Raw genomic sequence first — 15334 nt, 5'->3', positions numbered from 1 at the left:
ACTGTCGATTACGATAAAAAGACTGCTGAAATGACAATAATTCATATTAGTTTGCAAATCAAGACTTCTCCGTGATTCTTAACTGTACAGATAAGGGCGTACAATGTAAGTGTGCACGGTTCGTCGCTTATTCCTCAACTGCGATAAGCGATGATAAAGGCGATAAAGGTAATGTCTACCATTGGGAAAGCAGTTTCAAACATCTTTCAGCGTCATCACCGGTTATCTCATTGAAAGAATAACCCCCCCCCCCGCGTTTTTGTATCGCATTGTAATTGTATCAAACGACTCTAATGTTGTCGTGCAAAATCAATTTTTTGAAAAGGTAGACGTACGCCCCGGAAGTTTCGACACTCGGAGCAAAGATAGCGCCACGTTATCCCCGGTACTCGACAGTCAGTGTGGTTGGGTTGTGTGGTTGCCGTACGCATACGCCGCAATCCGCCGCATACTTCACGCATTTGCAGCATTTGCGCAAGCTTGTGAATCTGACTAAGTGTTTGCCTGTTACTTTGGCTGGGAAACGAAGGCATGGTATTAGAAATTGCATTGCAATTAATTCAGTGAAATTAATTGAGTGAGAGCTTTATACGTAACTGAATATTGAAGTCAGGTAACCTATAATAGTAAAACCTGTTACAAATAACCCTGAAAATTGTACCCGTAAAATTAGCCAAGCCATAATGGCCGCAGGGCAAATTTCGTCGATATCAATCTTTGAACAGATTTTCCTTGTTATAATCGTAATAACTGATAATACGCAGTACGAATATTAATTCAGTCTCCACATCGCACTGATTTGTTCTGCCGCTTTAATTCGAGCCAAATGTAAATGTGTAGAATGGAGGCGGTTGCTTTATCGCGCACAAATCACGCCTACATCTCAGTGTCTGCAATTTTCGATACTACGAATTAACGGACAATTGGCGTTCGAATATCATACGAAACATCGAATACAGTACATAAGGAAGCGTTTCAGTACCCAAAATACTTAGTAACAAGTGTCACACGCATACTGGCATGATGCCCAAATCTCTGAAGCCTTCGCGAAGAAGTGTTGGCAACAGATAAATGAAATGGGACACATTGAGATGTTTTTAAAACGTTAAATTTTTATTTTTTCTAGTAATAGTTGAATAACTTGGTCGCTATGGATCAAGAATCTAGGCGTAAAGGGCCTAGAAGTCCTAGCCCAGAGTCTGATGACTCTCACAGGAGAAGGTCACGAAAATATGATCGGTCTCCGTCTCCGAGGAGATCTAGATATCGCAGGTCTAGATCGAGGGACAGAAGATCGCGTTCCAGTTCGAGGGACAGAAGGCGTAAGGAAACTAGCCGCAATCAAGACTGGAAACAACCGGCTCCGCAAACGGCACCTCAAGGACCCCCTCCAGCTGTGGCTTCCTCCAATTATCAGGCTCCTATTCATAACCAATACCAGGTTCAAACAATGATACATGACTAAGCTTAAGAATTTGCCATATGCTCGAGGATTTCATGTTCTAACTTGAATATTACAATTTAAACAGGGGCCACCACCACCAAATACTGGCCAGCCGCCACCGTCATTGGCTGCATATAACCAGGGATACAACTATAATTACAACTACAACCAAACCTATGATTATAGCTACCAGCAGCCGGCAAGTTATCGTAGTGTAAGTACAATGAATTTGTCAATTTGTAGGTTTAAATTCAATCTGTCGATCCATTTTGGGAATGAAATCAGTGTGTAAAATGTACCAAGAGTCAGATTGGAATTGATATTATTTAACTATCCCACTACCTCTGATCTAAGGATTACAATTCATCGAGTATAGATTCGTCCCAGTTAAACAACTTGAATGAATAAATTAGATAAGTTTTTAATATATCAATGTGCGATATACTTCAGCTGTACATCCTGCCAATAGTAATGGGAATTTGGTTCCGAGCACTTGGGAACATTTCTATATCAAATCTGCAAATTAAATTATAATTTATAAATTTTATACACTGATTGCGCGGTATGACCGTATAATTACTTCGTATTTTAAATACCCACTATTTAGTCCATCCTTCTGTTCAATAATGTTATTATATGACAAATGTATATCATTGAATTGTACGCTATGATGAACAACAATAGACACAACAAAAAAGCATACTGTCGAACAGTAAGTATATCAATTTTATTATTTTTCTCATTTCAACGAATCGTACTGAGAATAAAATAAAAAACATCAAAGGTTCAACTTGAAGAGTCTTCAAAATACATTCGATATCCCGTTTCAATTATTCGGACTCGCAAAGGTAAGGATTCGTTTAAACTTCTTTCAAGATCTTATTATCGAGAGTCGATATTAATTTTATAGGACTACACAACTTCTGGATGGCAAGGAACCCAAGTACCGTACAACAGTCAACAGCCACCACCTCCACCTAATTTAAATACACAACCCGAGCCACCAAGACCCGTGGAACCTGCACCTCCGGGATTAGCAGCTTCAGTTTTACCAAGACCTGAGGATGCTAAAAAAGAAGGTATACAATCAACAAATTAAATATAGCTATTTCTACGTATCATGTACATTTTCTAATGAAAGTCAATTTTTTTTACTCCAATCCATTCCACTTCTCTTATATTGTCTTCCGTTTTCAATATGTATCACATTTACACCGATGGAAATTGATTAATCAACGGCTTGTATTTAATTATATTTGGTTGCTCTTTTTTTTTTATCTCTAATCAAAATTTCTTGTTATCCACTTTTGATTCTTTTTTGAATTTTTTTTATAATATATGTTATGATTCTTGAATTCTTACGTGTTTCGAATCATGTACTATTTCATATCTGATGAAATTTATTCATTTCTTATTGATCTTCAAATCAATTGTCAATATCCAATCCATTCCTAACTCTGGAAATACCTCCAAATTACAAACTCAGCAGCAATTGCGGCTGAGGTGAAGCAACAAAAAGCGACATTGAGCAAACAGCGAGAGGAATACATTAAAAAATCTAGCACACTTCAACGTGAATTGGAGATCTTACGTCAACAGTGTGATGAAATAAGCAAAGATGGTGGCAGAGACAACAATCGGATTTTGAAGGAGAATCAAAAGCTCCAGGTAAATAAAGTAAGACTCAGGGAAGTGAGTTATAGTTCAGTAATCTATACATAAATAACGACAAAAACTTGTCTTCGGAGTAAATACCAATGTTTCTGGAATACTTACATACATTCAGTGAATTAAACAGTGTTCCTAACTATGGATTTCCCTATTTCTGCTATATCAAACAAAGAATGATAATTTCAAAAAACGTGCGACCCCAATTTTACGAATTCATTCATGAAAGTGAACTTGACTTTGTGATAAAATGGTGTTATTCAGGCACAAAATTTCTCTTACAGATTGAGATTCAGAACAAAATGAAATCTATACACAATGTGATAGACATGCTGACTGGAATCATCGGTGATAAAGCAACAGTGGATGATCTGAAGATGAAATTTAAGTTGGAATCCAATAAAAACTTGAAAAGTCCTAAAGACGAGTTCCCTAAAGGGAAATCCGAATCCCCAGACAGAGGCTCTGTATCAGACTCGGACAAGGAATCTAAAGTAGACAGAGATCGAGAGAGAGACAAAAAGTCTCCCGAAGATACAAAACCAATGTACAATTTTGTACATTATGATCCTGAAATGCATTGGTGTAAGGTGTGCGACATCTTTCCAAAAACTGCGAAGGAGTATTTAAATCACCTTCATAGCAATGAGCACAAAGAGGCTTGCGTGGTAAGTTGAAATCGCTACTACATTTATTATGTAATCATTCGTTCTTTCGTAAAATATATCTATGTAGATGCACATCATCAATGAATTTCATTTAACTTTGATGACGAATACCGCAATTTCCTACAACCGTTGCAAACAATAATGTCATAAAAGCGAACCAGGAGATGGGTCATGTGGTGGGATCGAAATTTTTGGTCCACCTGTCGCTCAACCATTTTGATTAAAAAATTTGGTTTTCTTCGTCCATCTATATTTCGAAGTAATGCTGCTTCTTTGTAAAAGCATAGGATTATTAATAACTTTGCGTTCCCCATGACAGGAACGCAAGATAGTTGACATGCCGTGGCATAAAGCCAACGGCGAGGGAACGGAAAAAGAAGTACCATATTATCCCGGACTTCCAACGAAACGAACACCGATCAAGGGTATGATTATTTTTTAATGGATCTTTACTAATAGCATACAAATTCCGTAGCTGCACACTGTTTCCGGTATGTATTGAAGAGGCGACCTCCATCTTTAACTAAGCATGAAACTTTACCTGCCACTGCCACAGCTGTTCGTTCGCAAGGAATTCAAATTTATGAAATTTAGGTGATAGAGCATAAAGTCTGCATTCAAGATTATTCAGGATGGGTACATGAGCACTAGAAACTTAATCTCGTTTTCGAAAATTCGTCCCCGAAATTCACCGTTTTATAAATAAATCTATTATTTCTTTTACCCCCCTATTTTTCTTCCTGTCTGTTCACACCTCAGTTCAATTACAAACCGTCAAATCATTACAGAGGATATTCTGTTGAGTACTTTATAACATTTCTTATGATTTTTTCCTCTTATATTTGTAGCATACTGATTCATAGTTTGCTCACCTCTAAAGACTTAATCTGTAGCATTCCTCCTTTATGAGTAATTCGAAACTTCCAGGACATTGAACTGAGAAAATATAAGTGAGAATTCAATACTCAGTACAGATTTACCATTGAGCTGATTACTTTACCGTACCACATAAGTCTATGTTCCCCCGTAAGTCTTATGAGAGGGTCTTATTGACTCCATTCATCTGTGTTTTGTATATTGTGAGATATTCTAAGTAAATAGAATACTTTATGTACGTGATAGTGCACATTTATGTATATCATCAAATATGAAGAAAGAAGATAAGTGAACAGAATGCCGTCCTTACTACTTAAAGAAATTGCTCATTAGCAGTGAATAATTTCAAGTAAGACGTATATGTGTAAAACTATATTAAATAAAATTGTCATAGAATATATATGAATCCATGGATTGTGATGAAAGTCAAGCTGTGCATAATTCTCTCAAACAATGCCTGACTTATGTCACTTCAAGCAAATGTTTAATAGCTTTTAACTTTAATCTGTAAATTCAAGTGTGAATAATGTATAATTACCTACTTCACTTACATGCGGTATGTAATTTGTATAAATGATGCACTGTAATATTCATGTAAAGAATAAAAACTTCCCTTCCTTGTTTCTTACAGCTATGAGCAGCTATCACGAATTTGAACAGAAGTTGACAAACTTGACTGAAATAATAATATTTACAAAATTTTAATAGTGTTTATTTATCTTTTCAGCCACTTGAGTATATCGTGGAAAAACATAAGGTCATTCTTTATAAACTTACCAGCCTTGCTTAATATGTGTAAATTTTCATAGCTCAATGTTGAACAAATTTTGATTCTAGGTCTCCAGTTTTTCATCTCTGCTACAGCGTGGTATTGCAAACTCTGTGATTCATGGATCGGTGACCTGCATTGCGCCAGTCTACACTTGAAGTCAAAGAGGCATTCAGAGAATTTTTCTGTGAGTAGATTTTTTATTTTATTTTAATTGAGATTGATCAACCAATTTATGCCGCATCTTTAACTAAATCTCTTGACAGCATTGTAGTATTCATATTGAATTTATATGAATTTTCACAATCCATTTGCAAATAATAGAGTGGAAAAAATGATTATTGCTTAAAACATGTAATATCAAATTTTTGAGCATGACGTCAATTTTATAATGTAAAGATTCTTTGTTTTATTTCATATGTCGAATAACGCAATTAACTTGAGTTGATTTCTAAGTACAATTTTCCTCTTTGAATTGAATACAGCGTTTTGTGGAACAAAATCCTCACTGGGAGACAGACTGGATGGCTGATCGTGAAAAAGCCTTTTCAGAAGAAAAGCACAAGCAAATGCAAATTGAGTTGTTGAAACAGAAAGAGGACGAGCCTGTATCCAAGCCAAAGAAATCTAAAAAGAGTAAAAAGAAAAGTAAGAAATCGAAAAAACGTCGAAACAAGAGTAGTGGGACTGATACATCTTCAGATTCAGATGAGTCATTTTCTGATTCTGATCAGGATAAATCAAAAAGTATAAGAGTTGCTATGAGAAATAAAATGAAGGCCGCTACCCAAGCGATATTGAATGAGGAAATTGATTACCATGGAATGAAATTGAAAGGATCGTGGGCCCAGGTTGCGCAACAAATCAAGCAGCCAACTCCCGAAGCACAACAAGAAGCAGATGATCGTCAGTTATTAAACTCTATAAGAGACAAATTGAAAGCCAAGCAGGAGGAAGAAATTAAAGCAATAGGTCGTCAAAGCCAAGAAAAACTGACCTATGAAGAGATTCACAGTCAAAATCCTCCTTTCCCCAAGAAACCAGATGAAGATTTAGAAGCTTGGGGCCCTAAAGAACCTCCGAAACCGTTTTGGATAAAAAAAGAAGAAGACAAGCAGCCAGCTACTCCTAACAAATCACTTGATGCAGCCAAACCTGAGGAAATGCCCAAACCACATATGGGTTTTTGGACAAAGCAACAAGTTAATATGGCTGTTAAACCAACTGAAAATAAATTACCTGAAACAAAAGAAGAAGATAGAGATCGTGACAGAGACAGATATAAAGATGAGCGTGACCGCAAGTATGAAAGGCGAGAAGAAAAGTATGAAAGGTACGACAGATATGAAAGAAGCGACAGGAATGACAGAAATGACAGAAATGATAGAAACGACAGGAATGACAGAAGACGAGGAAGAGACAGAGAATATTACGATGATCGCAGAAAACGGGAAAGTGGTTCCCCAAGGCGAGACAGAAACTGGCGAGATAGTCCTAAGAGAAGTTATGACAGGTATGAGAAGGAAAGAAGAGAAGACAACTCCTCGAATGACGAATCCAAATTTGAAAAAAAGACAAACGAGCTTGCATCGAAATTTAAAAAAGTTGGTCCGCAGCCGAAAAAACCAATGCCAACAATAACTAAAGGAAAATTGCCGTTCATTGGGAGACTACCCCTCTTTAAAAAGAAAACTGAGGAATCTAAAGTTACAGACAAGGACATAGCTCCACTGCCCTATCAGCAAAGCAAGTTTGAAGACACTCCAAGAGTTCCTAGCGAAATAATAAATCCACCTGGTGTGGTCCACATTACGAAATTAGCAACTCCAGTAAATCTTAATAACGGAAATTTGAACCAGTTGAATAAATTACAACAGATGAAGATACTAGTCGCACCACCCCCGCCGATGCTGAAAGAAAGTAAAACTCTGACACCTCAAGTTGTTGACATGGAAATTGAAAATCAATCTGAAGGAGTTATCATTGAACAACCAATTATTGAACAACAAAAACCAAATACAAACGTACCCAAACTACCGCCGCCTCCGAGTCATCCACCACCACCTATAAGTCGACCTCCGTTTATTCCTACTCCCCACGTTTCAACCAGGCCACCGTTTGTTTCTAATAGACCAGCATTCCTATCAACCCAACCACCATTTGTCACACATCCTCCAATACGCAAACCACCAGTACAGAATATTCCTCCCTTCATTCCAATGCAACCACCACCTCCGGTACAAAGCAATTCAACATTTGCTCAAATTCATACAAATCCACCACCTCCTCTACCATCTGCAGAAACTTCGATACATGATGTGGCAGATATACCTGAGCCAGCAGAAAAACGTGCTGACCCATCTATACCACTACCAGAAGATTTGCAGGAAGCCTTGAATATCATTTTCCCAAAAGAAGAAAAAGATGCTAAACAAACTCAACAACAAGAAAGCGTCATGTATGCAACAATGTACAGTATGTTAGGATGCATTGGATATGGACCTGAGTATATGGATCATCCACCACCAGAAATAACTCAAGCTGAACCTGAAGGTGATACACAGCCTGGACCTGACGACTTGAAAATGTTAGGGATTGACGAAGGCGATACTATATTTTAAACCGACAATTTCATATGTGCCAGTGATAGTTACAGGGACTTCAAATAAATATATAAAGATACGTATTTGGGTTGGTAAACATGGTAATTCAGTTCATTTTTTCTCAAGAGCAACAAGCTAAATATCAATTTGAATCTGAATTGGAAACGTGTGGATAACAATGGTGGTTTACTGTAGTTAGAATTTTATAAATTTGATGTTATCATTGCTTCAGTTCTTTGATAATTATTTCATTTGCGCGTGTTCATGAACTTTAGGATAAGCATTTCTCATGTATAAGAAAATATGTCAAGTAGTTACTGGTCATATCGACTATAATGTATGTATAATATCGTCGGAAATTAGGCTCATCCTCAAGATTTCTGCTTCTGAATAATAGAGAAAATAATTTCAAACCACGTACTGGATATTTGAGGAATAATTTAAATTGAAGATGTGGAACAACCTGCATGAATAATTCGAAAAGCTATAAAACTTCGTTTTGTGATTTGTATAAATTCAACAATCTCACACGTTAGTTGTGTATTATACTTGAGGTTTTAAATATTCACATGTTGAAATATGTCATGATTAATTTTCTTCTTTGCAAGTTGCAAACACTGATCACAATATTTAATAGGATGATTACAGTTCAATTAACCAAGCCCATGGTATTCAATGCGACTACAATATTAGTTTATAATTTCATTGTTAATTTCATAATTTTTAACTGTCTAAAGCGCAGTATGGAACATGAATAAAGATAGATACTCCGAAACAACTATGGTATTGTCCCCACTTAATTCCACTAAAGACTTAATTTATATCACGCCCATGTTTACTATTAGCTATACAGTATTTGAACAATTCGCCAATTAATAATGATTTAATCCAATAAAAATTCAAAAATATTCATCATGTGTAAACGAAATTTTATTTCAGTCTTAGAATACATTATAGTATGAAATAATGAATTGTTGTAAACGATAATAAGTATATTATTACAAGTCGCTTCATTATATTTTATTCCCATAAATCATAAAATGTTTACGAGACAAATTAACTCATATAATAAAGTATTCCTAAAAGTATGGCAAATATTTGAATAATTTCAATGCCAAGAATCGATATTGATGTGTAATATTTCAAGATGAACTTTATGGAATGTTAGAACAGGATTATTCACATCAAACGTATACATTATCTACTCATATGAAATTCTAAAAACGTTAAGATTCAATTGGCCTTATAAATCAGTATCTACGTTCCATGATTTGGAAATGATGTACAAAATCATTCAAGTAAATCGAGTTCAATGGAATGACTAGCTTGTCATGAATCACATTCTCTTCAAACATAGTTTCGGATCTCCTCATTATAGTAAATGAGTTTAATTGAATCCTCTAGTAACAAATGGCAAATTAATTCATGCTCAACATAATACCATAAAAATACGAAATGTAACAATGCGGAATGACATTAAAATATTGTCTATTGTTTTAAGAAAAAGCGACAAAAAAGCTGAACTTTTTTTGGAACGATTTGTTTAATTAGAGCCATGAAACGGAATGAATCATTGAAATACGGTGCTTGACTTATCAATCAAGTGTAAATGAAAAGAATTCCTATCGTGCACTAATGGTGCTCCATGTGGTCCATAAATGGTATGAGGCATCACACAATAAAAATATTCAAACATAACTGCATATTTTTCACACCAAATGAAAAGATTACGAAATTTGGGGCACTAGACCAGCACTCGAAATATTATCGCCACCACCAGCAGTTTGGCTGGCCTGAGTGCAGACCAAAACTGGCGCAACGCAGACTTGAACTGATATTTGATCGTTCTCAATTTTTAAAACTTCATCCCAACACGAAACTGGTTTTTCAATGTCTAAAGGAATTCTTTTACCAGCTTCAGTTGACGTTGAAAAACTGTCGTCCATTATCAGCATTGCCTTTTGTACATCAACCTGAAATTAAACAATAATTGGTACTCAAGTTATTAGAAATCATCGATGATTCTACTACCACTCTGCACAATCAAAGGCTTATTGAGTGCTTCCTTTCAGTGCTGCAGTAAAAAAAGAAGTGGAACTTGACAAAAAATATTATACTCACATTATTCGATCCACACACATGGCGATTGGCTGTTAATGAAGCCTTTGCTGCTGCAGCCATTGTGTTTTTCCATTGAGAATTTTTCACATTCAAAATTGCCTGATATGCTAAAGTATGAACATGAATACGTGTCAACTGTCTCGCATTCATAAATGACTTCTCGTTTCTCCGTACCAGTTTGAACAGCGTTCTCATTTGGTCCAAAACTGTAGCTACTCTCGGATTTGAATCAGCAACCAATGAAATATTTCCATACAACATCAAGTTGTGCAAATTAGTAACTTCTTGTTCATTCATGCCTAAACTGTCTGCAAAGGGTATGACTAGCTCAGTCAATTCCAGCAACAAACTTTCCTCTGTAAACGAAGCCATTTCAAAATGTATCTTTGTCGATTTTGGCTGGGCGATCATCTGCTGCTTCACTTTTAATAACCGACTTAGACGTACTCCTAGAAAAAAAGGAAATTCTATAATTTATAAAAAAAAAAAATGGAAAAACAAACACCAGATCACACCCAAATGAAAGATTTTATACCTTCAGGAAAAGGATAATTATCCATCATTTGTAAGCCAGAAACGACGAACAAGTCTGGAGCAAATTCTGGTAATAATTTATCAAACTCTTCCAATGAACTGATGGTAGGATTATTAATGTCGTTGTGCACGATGTACCTAGCCAATATCAATCACTTGAATAATGTATGTCACAGGTTAAGATGTGGTACAATTAGTTGCTATTTCTTTAAAAAATTTGATATATTGCAATTATTGTATTCATTAATATTTACCTATATTATCTCACCTATTAGCACGAGAGCTTGTATAAGGTCCCCATGATTCACCACGTTTGTATTCCAGGACTAAATGTACATCATCTCTGTTAACATCACCTCCAACGACTCTGATGTTAGAGGGAATCATTTGTTGAAGTGCCTTTGTCATTTTAGCTGCAAGCAGCACATCGCAACCTTCTTTGACAAATCTAAGAGCCATCACAGGCGCATTACCACCAATAGTTGAGTAGGAAGATGGGAATGATCGAGCGTGAGAAACAAGTTTCTCAAATAGTGAACTGTTCGACATGAATCGTCTGAAAAGAACATGAATATTTCCTTTGAAGTGATCAAAATTTATTGAGGATGAGGATTTATTGAGAAGTTTTGAGGGGAATATTCTGGTCGCTATTAAGACGTGCCTGACGGAAAGATGACAATTATCGAATGAATAATTAATAAGAATGATGAGTGGTGAATTGCAAAATTATTCATACTCTGCCGCAGCTCCATGACGAAAATAGTATGCAAAACTTTTCAACAGTTCTTTTTCGGTAGTTATTTCGTCGAAATGTTCAGGAATTCTAATATCGTTTGAGTATTTCAATAAATACTTAGCGTCGATATAAACATCGGTACATATTCCATAACCTATTGCAACTTTCGGTCTCGGTAATCCTTCATGTTTCGTTTCGACCCTTTCTAGGCCTTCTAGTACAGCGATCAATCGTTTCTGTAACGTATTTTCTGATTTCCTGTAATAAATTGCTAATACTATCACTAAAATAGACAGTAGGGTCCCAAATTTTAACCCTTTATACTCCATTTCGACAATCGAAGCACGAGTCACGTCCGCCGCGTCACAAACGGAAGGATCAAACGTCACTTTCTGTAATCTGTCTGCTTAGATTTACATACTAGACTGCTAGCTTTATGGGGCTTTTCGCCATCTGCGTCCTCCCCTACACGCGCTACTCGATCCGGTGCGCGGTCGGTAAGTAAAGGTATCACAAACTGATGTTACCATCGTTCACCACGTGTACCCAGATAATACAGAGTTAAATATTCTTATGCCTATGGAATGTCGAACAGGAACAGACCGAAATTTTCATATAACCCCATACGGACGCCGTATACTTTTCAACTACGCAAATTCATTTCGGCCAAATTCGATTATATCAATCTAACTCCATCTGATCGACAAAAATATTATTATCATAGATGCACAACAAACATGCACCTGGTTTACCGTTAACAGAATTAGAAACCTTTTCTTGATGCAAAGAATGGGAGAGATATAGTGTAAGAAGTGAATCAAAGGATAGAAATATATAGTTGTTCGTATATGTACCTTATGTAATTTCTGTACATATGTTTAATACTCCACTCATATCGTTAACTGAAGATAATAATATGTATCTTCAGTCAATGCTCATACCTTCATTCCGAAACATGCAGCTGACATATAAAAATAATTTCTTAACTGATGTTAGATTTCCGTGGTTTTTGAAAAATGCAGTTTATTTGCAGCGGAAAACCCAGACCATTTTACACAAAAATACTACTCGTAAATATTTTTTGGAAATTAAGTAAGTCTCGATTGTTACTAATGTTTGGGTCCATGCTACAATAAACTCCGATGTACCTCAGGCAATTATTATCACAAAAATAATTAATAAAAATTTAAAGATGATCAAGGTTCCTTTTTTCATCTTCTACTCATATTTACCTGGCTAGATTGCGACTCTGTTCGCTGACCCCCAAACACAAGATTGCTTAGAAATTTATTATCAAGTGGTCCAGATTATAATTAGTCATATCTGTTCACTTTATTATTTCATTTATGAAAACCTCGTAAATACGCAAAACAATCAACAACTAAACCAGAACCGAAAACATCAATCGCTGTAAGACGTTGGCGTTTACCCATCACAAGACGATTCAGAAATATTTGAAGAAATGGAAACAAATTGAAGTAGAATAAGTGCAATCACCAAAATACGACAGAGCAGTATAATTCTACAGTAAAATACAAACCGAACATGCCCTATGAACGACTCGACAAAAAAAACTCACACTAAAACGATCTCAATAAAAGACTGTAAAACTATTTTAAAAAAACTACAGCTGAATAAATTTTATCACACTTTGTGATAATGATGATTCTGAACTACATCGCTAAATCTGTCTATCGGTGAAAACAAGGTGACTGACCCTGAACCAGACCTAAGCCTAAAAAATGAAACGTTAATTTTGCAGTATAGTCAACAAAACTCAGTAACCTGGAATAGATGAAAATATAATTAGTAACATATGTCGGTACAGACAGAAATATACCAAGCTTAGGTAAGTAAAAATATATAATTAACGAAAAAGAGACAAATTAATTAGTTAAAAAGATTTGATTATCTGAAACAGACAAAAGGTTTGATTAACTGAAGCAGACAAAAAGTTTGATTAGCTGAAAGAGACAAAAGATTTGATTATCTGAAACAGACAAAAGGTTTGATTAGCTGAAACAGACAAAAGGTTTGATTAGCTGAAAGAGACAGAAAGTTGGATTAGCTGAAACAGAAAAAAGGTTTGATTAGCTGAAAGAGACAAAAGATTTGATTATCTGAAACAGACAAGAGGTTTTATTAACTGAAGCAGACAAAAAGTTTGATTGGCTGAAAGAGACAAAAGGTTTGATTAGCTAAAAGAGCCAGAAAGTTTTACTGGCTGAAACAGAAAAAAGGTTTGATTAGCTGAAACAGACTAGAGGTTTGATTAACTGAAGCAGACAAAAATTTTGATTAGCTGAAAGAGACAAAAAGTTTTATTAGCTAAAACAGACGAAAGGTTTGATTAGCTGAAACAGACAAAAGTTTTGATCAGATAAAAGAGCCAGAAAGTTTTATTAGCTAAAACAGAAAAAAGGTTTGATTAGCTGAAACAGAGAAAAGGTTTGATTAGCTAAAAGAACCAGAAAGTTTTATTAGCTGAAACAGAAAAAAGGTTTGATTGGCTAAAAGAACCAGAAAGTTTTATTAGCTGAAACAGAAAAAAGGTTTGATTAGCTGAAACAGAGAAAAGGTTTGATTAGCTAAAAGAACCAGAAAGTTTTATTAGCTGAAACAGAGAAAAGGTTTGATTAGCTAAAAGAACCAGAAAGTTTTATTAGCTGAAACAGAAAAAAGGTTTGATTAGCTGAAACAGAGAAAAGGTTTGATTATCTGAAACAGACAAGAGGTTTCATTAACTGAAGCAGACAACAATTTTGATTAACTGAAAGAGACAAAGACAAAAAGTTTTATTAGCTAAAACAGACAAAAGGTTTGATTAGCTGAAACAGACGAAAGTATGGTTAGCACAATCACATGAGTTCAAATACTGACAAAAAATGGGTCGAGTCCAACATGATATTCGCTTTAATATTCGTTGCTTTCGATTATTAATTGTATTGATGAATGAAAAACATTCTAAATGTTTTGAATCGACATCTCTTTCTGCTTTGAGTTATTACAGTGAATATCTTTTCCGACTGAATATTCCATAGTTCTCAGTGCATTAGTTAAAAAATTGATTTTATTGCCCTGAATCAGAAAATAATACAATCAGTTAACCGAGTATTTCTGTACATTTCAGATATATTTCATGAATACTTAAGTCAAGATTCTCCACTATCAGTATACACTACCGTGATTTTTGTTCCTGCACGTTATGCGTCGGTTTTCAAATGCCATGTTTACTCTCATAACTGAAAGGCATCAAGTCCACGCGCAAAAGGCGCCGTGGAACTTGAAAACTTTATCATTCGTCAAAACATTGACCGAAGACCTGAAAAGTCAGCACATTGAAAGTGTGTAACTCTTTTATGTACGGTATGCAAAATCGATGTGCAAAAAAACGTGTCCGATTCCCGTTATTAGTTTACGCGCATGAAGCTGCGTCCAACTCTCGTGATTAATCTACGCGTAATGAGGCGCGACAGATTAAACTGTCAAAAAATCTGTATTATCTGGGACTGGTCCCAAAAATTCTGTAGAAACCCAATCCACATCTGCATCTTTTTGAATTAGATACATTACTATGCGGATTGTTGTTCTCAGATTACAAATCGAATCGAAATCGAGAGGGAGGTTGGAGGGCATGCATTATTATGTGGCGTGACGGTCGGCGGTCCTCTTCGACGCGAAGTCTTCGAGCTCAGCATCTCTCTCCATCTAGCGTACCACGGAACGCGATAGATGGTCCAGAGATGCGTTTTGCCCATTCAGACGATCACAGAGATCAATTGAATGGAATAATGATCGGTAATGACTGAATGATTGAATTGAATAACGATTGAAAAATAGTTCCAGAGTGACAAGAAATAGGAAATTCAATCTCGTTAGTATTCAAATGCTTACTAATCGTCGAGAGACTTGAAT

General features: G+C 35.7%; 2 protein-coding genes across 4 annotated transcripts; one reads left to right on the top strand and one right to left on the bottom strand.

The window, feature by feature from the left end:
* Nucleotides 1-418: 418 nt before the first annotated feature.
* LOC124184428 (zinc finger matrin-type protein CG9776-like) lies at nt 419-9949 on the top strand. Of its 2 annotated transcripts, none has more exons than XM_046574119.1 (9): nt 419-613; nt 1127-1441; nt 1530-1658; nt 2355-2523; nt 2934-3112; nt 3397-3780; nt 4100-4205; nt 5494-5612; nt 5911-9949. In XM_046574119.1, the coding sequence occupies exons 2-9, from the start codon at nt 1151-1153 to the stop codon at nt 8044-8046; spliced, it is 3513 nt and encodes a 1170-aa protein (XP_046430075.1). In that variant the 5' UTR covers nt 419-613; nt 1127-1150; the 3' UTR covers nt 8047-9949. The 2 variants fall into 2 exon arrangements, with proteins under 2 accessions (XP_046430075.1, XP_046430074.1); XM_046574118.1 differs by having other exon boundaries at nt 2931-3112.
* On the bottom strand, nt 8159-11844 carry LOC124184429 (ADP-dependent glucokinase). Of its 2 annotated transcripts, none has more exons than XM_046574120.1 (5): nt 11420-11844; nt 10952-11239; nt 10685-10821; nt 10150-10598; nt 8159-10001 (listed from the first exon to the last, which is right to left on the bottom strand). In XM_046574120.1, the coding sequence occupies exons 1-5, from the start codon at nt 11746-11748 to the stop codon at nt 9756-9758; spliced, it is 1449 nt and encodes a 482-aa protein (XP_046430076.1). In that variant the 5' UTR covers nt 11749-11844; the 3' UTR covers nt 8159-9755. The 2 variants fall into 2 exon arrangements, with proteins under 2 accessions (XP_046430076.1, XP_046430077.1); XM_046574121.1 differs by having other exon boundaries at nt 10952-11131.
* Between the last annotated feature and the right edge of the window lie 3490 nt (nt 11845-15334).

Source organism: Neodiprion fabricii, chromosome 6 (genome assembly GCF_021155785.1).
Source record: "Neodiprion fabricii isolate iyNeoFabr1 chromosome 6, iyNeoFabr1.1, whole genome shotgun sequence".
NCBI lineage: Eukaryota > Metazoa > Arthropoda > Insecta > Hymenoptera > Diprionidae > Neodiprion > Neodiprion fabricii.
This window is presented reverse-complemented; position numbering and strand designations above follow the sequence as displayed.